This window comes from Petromyzon marinus, unplaced genomic scaffold (genome assembly GCF_048934315.1).
Source record: "Petromyzon marinus isolate PM22_M1 ecotype Great Lakes invasive population unplaced genomic scaffold, UKy_Petmar_22M1.pri1.0 PM_Scaffold_127, whole genome shotgun sequence".
Taxonomy (NCBI): domain Eukaryota; kingdom Metazoa; phylum Chordata; class Hyperoartia; order Petromyzontiformes; family Petromyzontidae; genus Petromyzon; species Petromyzon marinus.
The window spans coordinates 187,399-202,500 of record NW_027423088.1 but is presented as its reverse complement, the minus strand read 5'-3'; the positions used below and the strand labels follow the sequence as shown (position 1 = coordinate 202,500).

Below are 15,102 nucleotides of genomic sequence, written 5' to 3'. Positions count from 1 at the left end.
CAGTGGACAGGGCCTGGAGCACTTTGAGCTTCAACTCCACAGAGAGTGAGTGGGGGGAGTGGTGGCGCAGCGTCGTTATCAACATCGTCAACATCATACCATCATCATCGTCATCACCACAATCACCACCATCATCGTCAACATCACCACCATCACCATCACCATCATCATCATCACCACAATCACCACCATCATCGTCAACATCACCACCATCATCGTCAACATCACCACCATCATCATCATCACCACCACCATCATCGTCAACATCACCACCATCATCACCATCACTACCATCACCACCATCATCATCACCATCATCATCACCATCATCACCATCACCACCATCATCATCACCATCATCATCACCATCATCACCATCACCACCATCACCGTCAACATCACCACCATCATCATCATCATCACCATCATCATCACCACCACCACCATCATCACCACCATCATCATCACCACCATCACCACCACTACCATCATCATCACCACCATCATCACCACCATCGTCACCGCTATCACCACCATCATCATCATCACTACCATCATCACCATCATCACCACCATCATCACCACCATCACCACCACCATCACCATCACCACCATCACCACCACCATCACCACCGCCATCACCATCACCACCATCATCATCACCACCACTATCACCACCACCATCACCACCATCATCATCACCACCACTATCGTCACCGCTATCACCACCATCACAACCATCATCATCACCACCATCACCACCACCATCATCGTCAACATCACCACCATCATCACCACCATCACCACCATCACCACCACCACCATCACCACCACCATCATCACCATCATCACCACCATCACCACCATCACCACCATCACCATCAACAACAACAACAACAACCGCCATTCGCCACTAAGTGGCGGTGACGTCACCACGACGCTTGTGCCAGGCTATGTGCACCCTGAGGCCACGTGAAGTGTCGAACGCCCGCTGGCAGGAGGTCACGGGGCAGACCCAGGTGCCACGGGTCGACTGACTGAGATGACTGGCTGATGCACCACCTGTGCCCCCTACTGTGCCAACCTGCTGTGCTTTAGCCACCCGACGCTCCGCTCGCTGTTGTGAGCGTCGCTCCTCCGCCCTCCGTTGTTGTTGGAGGGCGACTGCCTCCAACTGCCCAGTAGCATCCTTCACGAGCCTCCTCCACAGAGGCCGATCTTGACACCGCTGGTACCAGTCATCGGCAAGTCCACTCAGCTCCACGTCCTCCTGTACCACATCACTCCATCTCTTCTCTAGCCCGTGCCGCGCCCGCTTAGCCCCCTCAATCCGGCCAAACAAAAGCTGTTTCGGCATGCGGTGGCTGGGCATGCAGGCTACATGACCCAGCCATCGCAGCCTTGCCTGCCGGAGGAGCTCACCGATGGGACCCTGCCCAGATCTTTCAAGGATTTGTGAGCTCCTCACACAATCCAGTCTGGTTAAACCCAGGATGGATCGTAGGCAGGTCAGCCTAAATGTTTCTAACCGGCGAAGATGTTCCATTAGGGGGGTCCACGTTTCGCAAGCGTAGAGAAGGGAGGGAATGACCGTGGCCGAGAAGACCTGAAGCTTAGTGCGGAGCGACAGACCAGGTAGCTTCCACACAGCGTTACGCAACCGATGAAAAGATATTGCCGCTCGACTGATTCGGAGTGAGACCTCTGCTGTTAAACTGGAGCCAGTCATAAGCACACTGCCCAGGTATGGGAAACTCTCCACTCTCTCCACAACTGCCCCATCACCGATTGGGAGTTGCGGGGGTGGAGTGTCCGATGGTACAAAATACCCAGGCAGGTGCTTAGTTTTGGTGGGGCTGATGGTAAGGCCCCACCTCTTAGTGGCACGCTCCAGTCTCAGCAGCAGCGTCTCCAACTCCTCCTCTGACTGAGCAGCTATTACCAAGTCATCAGCATACATAACGTGGTTGAGCAATAGGGAGCCATCCCTTGACCGCACCCGGGCATCGATTAGCCTCCCATTATATCTGTACCATATGGAGATTCCCCCGGTACAGCTATTGAAGGCTTCACGAACTACGTGGTCAAAATAGATGTTAAATAATGTGGGAGCCAGAGGACATCCCTGTCGCACCCCAAGGTGTACAGGGAATGGCTCTGACTCCCGGCCACGTAGTTTTACCCGGGCCCGCTCACCATCATGAAGGTCCTTAATGATCGTGAGCAGAGGGTCAGGTACTCCAAAAGCACGAAGAACGACCCAGAGCCCAGGCCTACTGATGGTATCATAGGCCTTGACCAGGTCAATAAAGCAGAGATGTAGGTCTTGTTGGAATTCCCTACACCTCTGCTGTAGCAGACGGACAGAAAATATGGCATCTGTGCAGGACCGCCCTTTCCTGAAACCGCATTGGGGCTCCGCAAGCCTCTCCTCAGCGTGCCTGGCAAGGCGATGCTGAATAATCCTTGCCAGGACCTTTCCCGGCACACTGAGGAGTGAGATGCCCCTGTAGTTGTTACAGTCTGTGCGGTCCCCCTTCTTAAAAAGGGGGACCACCAGGGCATCCTTCCAATCCTGCGGAACCCGTCCAGTGGTCCAGACTGTTGTTATGATGTCATATAGGGCAGTCTGTGCACAAACGCCACCCTCCCTCAGCATTTCGCTTGGGAGATCATCTCTGCCCGCTGCCTTTCCTGGTCTCAGACTCCGGATCGCCTTCAATACTTCCTCAGCAGATGGCACCTCAGCCAGCCACTCACAGGGGGTGACTTCATCCAATATTTGAGGCACCGCAGCCTCAGCAGGGTCATCCTCACTTTGTGCCACCATCACCATCACCACCATCACCACCATCACCACCACCATCACCACCATCACCACCACCATCACCACCATCACCACCATCACCATCATCGTCAACATCACCACCACCATCATCACCACCATCGTCACCATCGTCAACATCACCACCACTATCACCACCATCATCACCACCACCATCATCATCATCATCACCACCACCACCATCATCATCATCACCACCACCACCATCATCACCACCATCACCACCACTATCATCACCATCATCATCACCACCATCATCATCACCACCATCACCATCATCACCACCATCATCATCACCACCATCACCACCACTATCATCACCATCATCATCACCACCATCATCATCACCATCACCACCATCATCGTCATCATTACAACCATCATCATCACCACCACCACCATCACCACCATCACCACCATCACCACCACCATCACCACCATCATCACCACCATCACCATCACCACCACCACCATCACCACCATCACCATCATCACCACCACCATCACCACCACCATCATCACCACCACCACCATCATCACCACCATCAACAACAACAACCACCACCGCTATTCGCCACTAAGTGGTGGTGACGTCACCACGACGCTTGTGCCAGGCTATGTGCACGTTGAGGCCACGTGAAGTGTCGAACGCCCGCTGGCAGGAGGTCACGGGGCAGACCCAGCAGGTGCCACGGGTCGACTGACTGAGATGACTGAGATGACTGGCTGATGCACCACCTGTGCCCCCTACTGTGCCAACCTGCTGTGCTTTAGCCACCCGGCGCTCCGCTCGTTGTTGTGAGCGTCGCTCCTCCGCTCTCCGTTGTTGTTGTTGGAGGGCGACTGCCTCCAACTGCCCAGTATCATCCTTCACGAGCCTCCTCCACAGAGGCCGATCTTGACACCGCTGGTACCGGTCATCGGCAAGTCCACTCAGCTCCACGTCCTCCTGTACCACATCACTCCATCTCTTCTCTAGCCCGTGCCGCGCCCGCTTAGCCCCCTCAATCCGGCCAAACAAAAGCTGTTTCGGCATGCGGTGGCTGGGCATGCGGGCTACATGACCCAGCCATCGCAGCCTTGCCTGCCGGAGGAGCTCACCGATGGGACCTTGCCAAGATCTTTCAAGGATTTGTGAGCTCCTCACACAATCCAGCCTGCAGGTTAAACCCAGGATGGATCGTAGGCAGGCTAGCCTAAATGTTTCTAACCGGCAAAGATGTTCCATTAGGGGGGTCCACGTTTCGCAAGCGTAGAGAAGGGAGGGAATGACCGTGGCCGAGAAGACCTGAAGCTTAGTGTGGAGCGACAGACCAGGTAGCTGTCTGTATGTCTCTGTGTCTCTCTGTCTCTGTCTCTCTGTGTCTGACTCACTGTCTCTCTCTGTCTCTCTCTGTCTCTCTCTGTGTGTGTCTCTCTCTCCTTCTCTGTTTCTCTGTCTCTCTTTGTCTGTCTTTATCTGTCTCTCTCTGTCTCTGTGTCTCTCTCTGTCTCTCTCTCCATTTTCTGTCTCTCTTTGTCTGTCTCTCTCTGTCTCTCTGTCTCTCTCTGTCTCTCTGTCTGTGTCTCTTTTTCTCTCTCTGTCTCTGTCTTTCTCTCTCTGTGTCTCTCTCTGTCTCTCTGTCTCTGTCTCGCTCTGGCTCTGTCTCTCTCTTGTCTCTCGGTCTCTCTGTCTCTCTCTGTCTCTGTGTCTCTGTCTCTGTCTCTCTCTCTCTGTCTCTCTCTTGTCTCTCGGTCTCTCTGTCTCTCTCTGTCTCTGTCTCTCTGTGTCTCTGTCTCTGTTTCTCTCTCTGTGTCTCTCTGTCTCTCTCTGTCTCTCTCTCTGTCTTTGTCTCTCTCTGTGTCTCTCTGTCTCTCTCTGTCTCTCTCTGTCTCTGTCTCTCTCTGTGTCTCTCTGTCTCTCTCTCTCTGTCTCTGTCTCTCAGTCTCGCTGTGTCTCTGTCTCACTATCTCTCTGTGTCTCTGTCTCTGTGTCTTTGTCTCTCTGTGTCTCACTGTATCTATCTCTGTGTGTCTCTCTGTCTCTCACTGTCTCTCTGTGTATCTGTCTCTCACTGTCTCTCTTTGTCTGTGTCTCTGTCTCTCTGCGTCTCTGTGTCTGACTCTCTCTGTCTCTCTTTGTCTGTGTCTCTGTCTCACTGTCTCTGTGTCTCTCTGCCTCTCTGTCTCTCTGCGTCTCTGTGTCTGACTCTCCATGTCTCTCTGTGTCTGTAGCCCTGCTGGTCATCGCTGGTCTGGAGTCGAACTCATCCTACGAGCTGCAGCTGGCCATGGCGAACGGAGTTTGCCGGGGAAACTACAGTGATGGTGTCATCTTCACAACTCGTGCTGAACGTGAGAGGCCCACAGACTCACTCAGACACTCACTCAGACACTCACTCAGACACTCACTCAGACACTCACTCAGTCAGAGACTCACTCAGAGACTCACTCACTCAGACACTCACTCAGACACTCACTCAGACACTCACTCAGAGACTCACTCAGAGACTCACTCAGAGACTCACTCAGAGACTCACTCAGACACTCACTCAGTCAGACACTCACTCAGACACTCACTCAGAGACTCACTCACTCAGAGACTCACTCAGAGACTCACTCAGTCAGACACTCACTCAGAGACTCACTCAGAGACTCACTCAGAGACTCACTCAGAGACTCACTCAGTCAGACACTCACTCAGACACTCACTCAGACACTCACTCACTCAGACACTCACTCACTCAGAGACTAACTCATTCACTCAGAGACTCACTCAGAGACTCACTCAGACACTCACTCAGAGACTCACTCAGAGACTCACTCAGAGACTCACTCACTCAGAGACTCACTCAGAGACTCACTCAGAGACTCACTCAGAGACTCACTCACTCAGAGACTCACTCAGAGACTCACTCACTCAGACACTCACTCAGACACTCACTCAGACACTCACTCAGAGACTCACTCAGAGACTCACTCAGAGACTCACTCAGACACTCACTCAGTCAGACACTCACTCAGACACTCACTCAGTCAGACACTCACTCAGACACTCACTCAGACACTCACTCACTCAGAGACTCACTCACTCAGAGACTCACTCAGACACTCACTCAGAGACTCACTCAGAGACTCACTCAGACACTCACTCACTCAGACACTCACTCAGAGACTCATTCAGACACTCACTCAGACACTCACTCACTCAGAGACTCACTCAGAGACTCACTCAGAGACTCACTCAGAGACTCATTCACTCAGACACTCACTCACTCAGAGACTCACTCAGAGACTCATTCACTCAGACACTCACTCAGACACTCACTCACTCAGAGACTCACTCAGACACTCACTCAGTCAGACAATCACTCAGTCAGAGACTCACTCAGAGACTCACTCAGATACTCACTCAGAGACTCACTCAGAGACTCACTCAGACACTCACTCAGACACTCACTCACTCAGACACTCACTCAGACACTCACTCACTCAGACACTCACTCATACACTCACTCAGACACTCACTCAGACACTCACTCATTCAGAGACTCACTCACTCAGAGACTCACTCAGAGACTCACTCAGACACTCACTCAGACACTCACTCACTCAGACACTCACTCAGACACTCACTCAGACACTCACTCAGAGACTCACTCACTCAGAGACTCACTCAGACACTCACTCAGACACTCATTCACTCAGAGACTCACTCAGAGACTCACTCACTCAGAGACTCACTCAGTCAGAGACTCACTCAGAGACTCACTCACTCAGAGACTCACTCACTCAGAGACTCACTCAGAGACTCACTCACTCAGAGACTCACTCAGAGACTCACTCAGAGACTCACTCAGAGACTCACTCAGACACTCACTCAGACACTCACTCACTCAGACACTCACTCAGACACTCATTCAGACACTCACTCAGACACTCACTCAGACACTCACTCAGTCAGAGACTCACTCAGAGACTCACTCAGAGACTCACTCAGACATTTATTCACTCAGACACTCACTCACTCACTCAGAGACTCACTCAGAGACTCACTCACTCAGAGACTCACTCAGAGACTCACTCAGTCAGAGACTCACTCAGAGACTCACTCACTCAGAGACTCACTCAGAGATTCACTCACTCAGACACTCACTCAGAGACTCACTGAGAGACTCACTCACTCAGAGACTCACTCAGAGACTAACTCAGAGACTCACTCACTCAGAGACTCACTCAGACACTCACTCACTCAGACACTCACTCAGACACTCACTCACTCAGAAACTCACTCAGACACTCACTCACTCAGAGATTCACTCACTCAGAGACTCACTCACTCAGACACTCACTCAGACACTCACTCACTCAGACACTCAATCACTCAGACACTCACTCACTGAGACACTCACTCAGACACTCACTCACTCAGACACTCACTCAGAGACTCATTCAGAGACTCACTCACTCAGAGACTCACTCAGAGACTCACTCACTCAGAGACTCACTCAGAGACTCACTCAGTCAGAGACTCACTCAGAGACTCACTCACTCAGAGACTCACTCAGACACTCACTCAGTCAGAGACTCACTCAGACACTCACTCACTCAGAGACTCACTCACTCAGAGACTTACTCATTCACTCAGAGACTCACTCACTCAGACACTCACTCAGACACTCACTCACTCAGACACTCACTCACTCAGACACTCACTCAGACACTCACTCACTCAGACACTCACTCAGACACTCACTCATTCAGAGACTCACTCACTCAGAGACTCACTCATTCACTCAGAGACTCACTCACTCAGACACTCACTAAGAGACTCACTCAGAGACTCACTCAGAGACTCACTCAGTCAGAGACTCACTCAGAGACTCACTCAAAGATTCACTCACTCAGATACTCACTCAGACACTCACTCACTCAGAGACTCACTCAGAGACTCACTCAGACACTCACTAAGAGACTCACTCAGAGACTCACTCAGAGACTCACTCAGAGACTCACTCAAAGATTCACTCACTCAGATACTCACTCAGACACTCACTCACTCAGAGACTCACTCAGAGACTCACTCAGAGACTCACTCAGAGACTCACTCACTCAGAGACTCACTCAGACACTCACTCACTCAGAGACTCACTCAGAGACTCACTCAGAGACTGACTCAGACACTCACTCAGACACTCACTCACTCAGAGACTCACTCAGAGACTCACTCAGAGACTCACTCAGAGATTCACTCACTCAGACACTCACTCAGAGACTCACTGAGAGACTCACTCACTCAGAGACTCACTCACTCAGAGACTCACTCAGACACTCACTCACTCAGACACTCACTCACTCAGACACTCACTCAGACACTCACTCACTCAGAGATTCACTCACTCAGAGACTCACTCACTCAGACACTCACTCAGACACTCACTCACTCAGACACTCACTCACTCAGACACTCACTCACTGAGACACTCACTCAGACACTCACTCACTCAGACACTCACTCAGAGACTCATTCAGAGACTCACTCACTCAGAGACTCACTCAGAGACTCACTCACTCAGAGACTCACTCAGAGACTCACTCAGTCAGAGACTCACTCAGAGACTCACTCACTCAGAGACTCACTCAGAGACTCACTCAGAGACTCACTCAGACACTCACTCAGAGACTCACTCAGAGACTCACTCAGAGACTCACTCAGACACTCACTCACTCAGAGACTCACTCAGACACTCACTCACTCAGAGACTCACTCAGACACTCACTCAGTCAGAGACTCACTCAGACACTCACTCACTCAGAGACTCACTCACTCAGAGACTTACTCATTCACTCAGAGACTCACTCACTCAGACACTCACTCAGACACTCACTCACTCAGACACTCACTCACTCAGACACTCACTCAGACACTCACTCACTCAGACACTCACTCAGACACTCACTCATTCAGAGACTCACTCACTCAGAGACTCACTCATTCACTCAGAGACTCACTCACTCAGACACTCACTCAGAGACTCACTCAGAGACTCACTCAGAGACTCACTCAGTCAGAGACTCACTCAGAGACTCACTCAAAGATTCACTCACTCAGATACTCACTCAGACACTCACTCACTCAGAGACTCACTCAGAGACTCACTCAGACACTCACTAAGAGACTCACTCAGAGACTCACTCAGAGACTCACTCAGTCAGAGACTCACTCAGAGACTCACTCAAAGATTCACTCACTCAGATACTCACTCAGACACTCACTCACTCAGAGACTCACTCAGAGACTCACTCAGAGACTCACTCAGACACTCACTCAGAGACTCACTCAGAGACTCACTCACTCAGACACTCACTCAGAGACTCACTCAGAGACTCACTCACTCAGACACTCACTCAGACACTCACTCACTCAGACACTCACTCAGACACTCACTCAGACACTCACTCACTCAGAGACTCACTCAGACACTCACTCAGTCAGAGACTCACTCAGACACTCACTCACTCAGAGACTCACTCACTCAGAGACTTACTCATTCACTCAGAGACTCACTCACTCAGACACTCACTCAGACACTCACTCACTCAGACACTCACTCACTCAGACACTCACTCAGACACTCACTCACTCAGACACTCACTCAGACACTCACTCATTCAGAGACTCACTCACTCAGAGACTCACTCATTCACTCAGAGACTCACTCACTCAGACACTCACTAAGAGACTCACTCAGAGACTCACTCAGAGACTCACTCAGTCAGAGACTCACTCAGAGACTCACTCAAAGATTCACTCACTCAGATACTCACTCAGACACTCACTCACTCAGAGACTCACTCAGAGACTCACTCAGACACTCACTAAGAGACTCACTCAGAGACTCACTCAGAGACTCACTCAGTCAGAGACTCACTCAGAGACTCACTCAAAGATTCACTCACTCAGATACTCACTCAGACACTCACTCACTCAGAGACTCACTCAGAGACTCACTCAGAGACTCACTCAGACACTCACTCAGAGACTCACTCAGAGACTCACTCACTCAGACACTCACTCAGAGACTCACTCAGATACTCACTCAGAGACTCACTCACTCAGAGACTCACTCAGTGACTCACTCAGAGACTCACTCAGAGACTCACTCACTCAGAGACTCACTCACTCAGAGACTCAATCAGACACTCACTCAGAGACTCACTCACTCAGACACTCACTCACTCAGAGAATCACTCACTCAGAGACTCACTCAGATATTCACTCACTCAGAGACTCACTCAGACACTCACTCAGACACTCACTCAGAGACTCACTCAGACACTCACTCACTCAGAGATTCCCTCAGAGACTCAGAGACTCACTCAGAGACTCACTCAGACACTCACTCAGACACTCACTCAGACACTCACTCAGAGACTCACTCAGACACTCACTCACTCAGAGATTCACTCAGAGACTCACTCAGAGACTCACTCACTCAGACACTCACTCAGAGACTCACGCAGAGACTCACTCAGAGACTCACTCACTCACTCAGAGACTCACTCAGACACTTACTCACTCACAGACTCACTCACTCAGAGACTCACTCAGAGACTCACTCAGAGACTCACTCAGACACTCACTTACTCAGAGACTCACTCAGACACTCACTCAGAGACTCACTCAGATACTCACTCAGAGACTCACTCACTCAGAGACTCACTCAGAGACTCACTCAGAGACTCACTCAGACACTCACTCACTCACAGACTCACTCACTCAGAGACTCACTCAGAGACTCACTCAGACACTCACTCACTCACAGACTCACTCACTCATACACTCACTAAGAGACTCACTCAGACACTCACTCACTCACAGACTCACTCACTCAGACACTCACTAAGAGACTCACTCACTCAGAGACTCACTCAGAGACTCACTCACTCAGAGACTCACTCAAAGACTCACTCACTCAGAGACTCACTCAGAGACTCACTCAGAGACTCACTCAGACACTCACCCAGAGACTCACTCACAGACTCACTCACAGACTCACTCAGATACTCACTCAGAGACTCACTCAGAGACTCACTCACTCAGAGACTCACTCAGAGGCTCACTCAGAGACTCACTCAGAGACTCACTCAGAGACTCACTCAGAGACTCACTCACTCACAGACTCACTCACTCAGAGACTCACTCAGAGACTCACTCACTCACTCAGAGACTCACTCAGAGACTCACTCAGACACTCACTCAGACACTCACTAAGAGACTCACTCAGAGACTCACTCAAAGACTCACTCAGAGACTCACTCATTCGGAGACTCACTCAGACACTCACTTAGAAACTCACTCATTCAGAGACTCACTCAGAGACTCACTTAGAGACTCACTCAGACACTCACTCAGAGACTCACTCACTCAGAGACTCACTCAGAGACTCACTTAGAGACTCACTCAGACACTCACTCAGAGACTCACTCATTCAGAGACTCACTCAGAGACTCATTCAGAGACTCACTCAGACACTCACTTAGAGACTCACTCACTCAGAGACTCACTCAGAGACTCACTCAGAGACTCACTCAGAGACTCACTCACTCACAGACTCACTCACTCAGAGACTCACTCAGAGACTCACTCACTCACTCAGAGACTCACTCAGAGACTCACTCAGACACTCACTCAGACACTCACTAAGAGACTCACTCAGAGACTCACTCAGAGACTCACTCAGAGACTCACTCAGAGACTCACTCAGAGACTCACTCACTCACAGACTCACTCACTCAGAGACTCACTCAGAGACTCACTCACTCACTCAGAGACTCACTCAGAGACTCACTCAGACACTCACTCAGACACTCACTAAGAGACTCACTCAGACACTCACTCAGAGACTCACTCACTCAGAGACTCACTCATTCAGAGACTCACTCAGACACTCACTTAGAGACTCACTCATTCAGAGATTCACTCAGAGACTCACTTAGAGACTCACTCAGAGACTCACTCACTCACAGTTTCACTATCATAAACCACTATCACATTTACTTCAGCTTTGTTTGATTTTCGTTTGCTTTTTATTTGTTTATAATTTACCTCCCCTTGTCTCTCTCCCCGTGTCTGTCTCTCCCCGTGTCTCTCTCTCTCTCTCCCCGTGTCTCTCTCCCACCGTGTCTCTCTCTCTCCCCGTGTCTCTCTCTCCCCATGTCTCTCTCTCTCCCCGTGTCTCTCTCTCTCCCCGTGTCTCTCTCTCTCTCTCTCCCCGTGTCTCTCTCTCCCCATGTCTCTCTCTCTCCCCGTGTCTCTCTCCCACCGTGTCTCTCTCTCCCCGTGTCTCTCTCTCCCCATGTCTCTCTCTCTCTCCCCGTGTCTCTCTCTCCCCGTGTCTCTCTCTCCCCGTGTCTCTCTCCCCGTGTCTCTCTCCCCGTGTCTCTCTCCCCGTGTCTCTCTCTCTCCCCGTGTCTCTCTCTCTCCCCATGTCTCTCTCTCCCCGTGTCTCTCTCTCTCCCCACGTCTCTCTCTCTCCCCGTGTCTCTCTCTCTCCCCATGTCTCTCTCTCTCCCCGTTTCTCTCTCTCCCCGTGTCTCTCTCTCCCCGTGTCTCTCTCCCCGTGTCTCTCTCTCCCCGTGTCTGTCTCTCCCCGTGTCTCTCTCTCCCCGTGTCTCTCTCCCCGTCTCTCCCCGTGTCTCTCTCTCCCCGTGTGTCTCTCTCTCTCCCCGTGTCTCTTTCTCCCCGTGTCTGTCTCTCCCGTGTCTCTCTCACCCCGTGTCTCTCTCTCCCCGTGTCTCTCTCTCCCCGTGTCTCTCTCCCCGTGTCTCTCTCTCCCCGTGTCTCTCTCCCTGTCTCTCCCCGTGTCTCTCTCTCCCCGTGTCTCTCTCTCCCCGTGTCTCTCTCTCCCCGTGTCTCTCTCTCCCCGTGTCTCTCTCTCCCCGTGTCTCTCTCTCCCCGTGTTTCTCTCTCTCTCCCCGTGTCTCTCTCCCCGTGTCTCTCTCCCCGTGTCTCTCTCCCCGTGTCTCTCTCCCCGTGTCTCTCTCTCCCCGTCTCTCTCTCTCTCTCCCACCGTGTCTCTCTCTCCCCGTGTCTCTCTCTCCCCGTGTCTCTCTCTCCCCGTGTCTCTCCCTCCCCGTGTCTCTCCCCGTCTCTTTCCCCGTCTCTCCCCGTGTCTCTCTCTCCCCGTCTCTCTCTCCCCGTGTCTCTCTCTCCCCGTGTCTCTCCGTGTCTCTCTCCCCGTGTCTCTCTCTCCCCGTCTCTCACCGTGTCTCTCTCCCCACGTCTCTCTCTCTCTCCCCGTGTCTCTCTCTCCCCGTGTTTCTCTCTCCCCGTGTCTCTCTCTCTCCCCGTGTCTCTCTCTCTCTCTCTCCCCGTGTCTCTCTCTCTCCCCCATCCACCATCTCCTCCACCTCCTCCACCACAGAAGGTAAAATCCTCTCCACCCCCTCCTCGATTCCATCACAAACGTTTCTCGTTTTTGTTGAAGCGTCAAATCCTCACTTTCTTTGACTTGTGAGGAATTCGTGTTTCCATCTGTTGGGGGATGGCTCCTTTGCGATTGATGAGTCAACGTGGATGGGTTAAAAATTGGTTTAAAAAAAATTAAATCAACCAAACTCACGACGTTTCGATCCTAACACGAGTAACCTTCTTCAGGAGATTCACTCCACAGCCGCCTCCCCCGAAACGTCGTGATTTGGTGATGGTGCTTTTTTTTGAATCTCGCCCATGCACCAACTTTATCATCAATACCTTCACTAACACCATCACCTCCAGCTGTAGATCTTTAATTGTTTAGAAGTTCATCACATTTACCATAAATACCCCACTAACACCATCACCCTCCAGCTGTAGATCTTTCATTGTTTAGAAGTTCACCAACTTTAACATCAATACCCTCACTAACACCATCACCCTGCAGCTGTAGATCTTTAATTGTTTAGAAGTTCACCAACTTTTAACATCAATACCCCACTAACACCATCACCCTCCAGCTGTAGATCTTTAATTGTTTAGAAGTTCACCAACTTTTAACATCAATACCCCACTAACACCATCACCTCCAGCTGTAGATCTTTAATTGTTTAGAAGTTCACCACCTTTTAACATCAATACCCCACTAACACCATCACCTCCAGCTGTAGATCTTTAATTGTTTAGAAGTTCAACAACTTTTACCATAAATACCCCACTAACACCATCACCTCCAGCTGTAGATCTTTAATTGTTTAGAAGTTCACCATCTTTACCATGAATACCCTCATTAACACCATCACCTCCAGCTGTAGATCTTTAATTGTTTAGAAGTTCACCACCATTACCATAAATACCTCACCAACACCATCACCCTCCAGCTGTAGATCTTTAATTGTTTAGAAGTTCATCACCCTTACCATCAATACCCCACTAACACCATCACCTCCAGCTGTAGAACTTTAATTGTTTAGAAGTTCACCAACTTTAACATCAATACCCTCACTAACACCATCACCTCCAGCTGTAGATCTTTAATTGTTTAGAAGTTCACCAACTTTTACCATCAACACCCCACTAACACCATCACCTCCAGCTGTAGATCTTTAATTGTTTAGAAGTTCACCAACTTTTAACATCAATACCCTCACTAACACCATCACCTCCAGCTGTAGATCTTTAATTGTTTAGAAGTTCACTAACTTTTACCATAAATACCCCACTAACACCATCACCTCCAGCTGTAGATCTTTAATTGTTTAGAAGTTCACCAACTTTTACATCAATACCCTCACTAACACCATCACCTCCAGCTGTAGATCTTTAATTGTTTAGAAGTTCACCACCCTTACCATCAATACCCCACTAACACCATCACCTCCAGCTGTAGATCTTTAATTGTTTAGAAGTTCACCAACTTTAACATCAATACCCTCACTAACACCATCACCTCCAGCTGTAGATCTTTAATTGTTTAGAAGTTCACCACCTTTTACCATAAATACCTCACTAACACCATCACCTCCAGCTGTAGATCTTTAATTGTTTAGAAGATCACCAACTTTTACCATAAATACCCCACTAACACCATCACCCTCCAGCTGTAGATCTTTAATTGTTTAGAAGTTCACCACCTTTTACCATAAATACCCTCACTAACACCATCACCTCCAGCTGTAGATCTTTAATTGTTTAGAAGTTCACCAACTTTTACCATAAATACCCCACTAACACCATCACCTCCAGCTGTAGATCTTTAATTGTTTAGAAGTTCACCAACTTTTACCATCAACACCGCACT

General features: G+C 50.3%; 1 protein-coding gene across 1 annotated transcript in view; it reads left to right on the top strand.

Moving 5' to 3' along the window:
* Positions 1-15,102, top strand: part of LOC116937023 (neural cell adhesion molecule 1-like) — a 94,169-nt gene that overhangs the window by 70 nt on the left and 78,997 nt on the right. The window contains exons 1-2 of the mRNA XM_076063459.1: positions 1-45; positions 5,060-5,179. The exon at positions 1-45 is cut by the window's left edge and continues 70 nt beyond it. Coding sequence (XP_075919574.1) covers positions 5,116-5,179 — 64 coding nt within the window. The 5' untranslated portion in view covers positions 1-45; positions 5,060-5,115. The remainder of the gene's footprint in view (positions 46-5,059; positions 5,180-15,102) is intronic.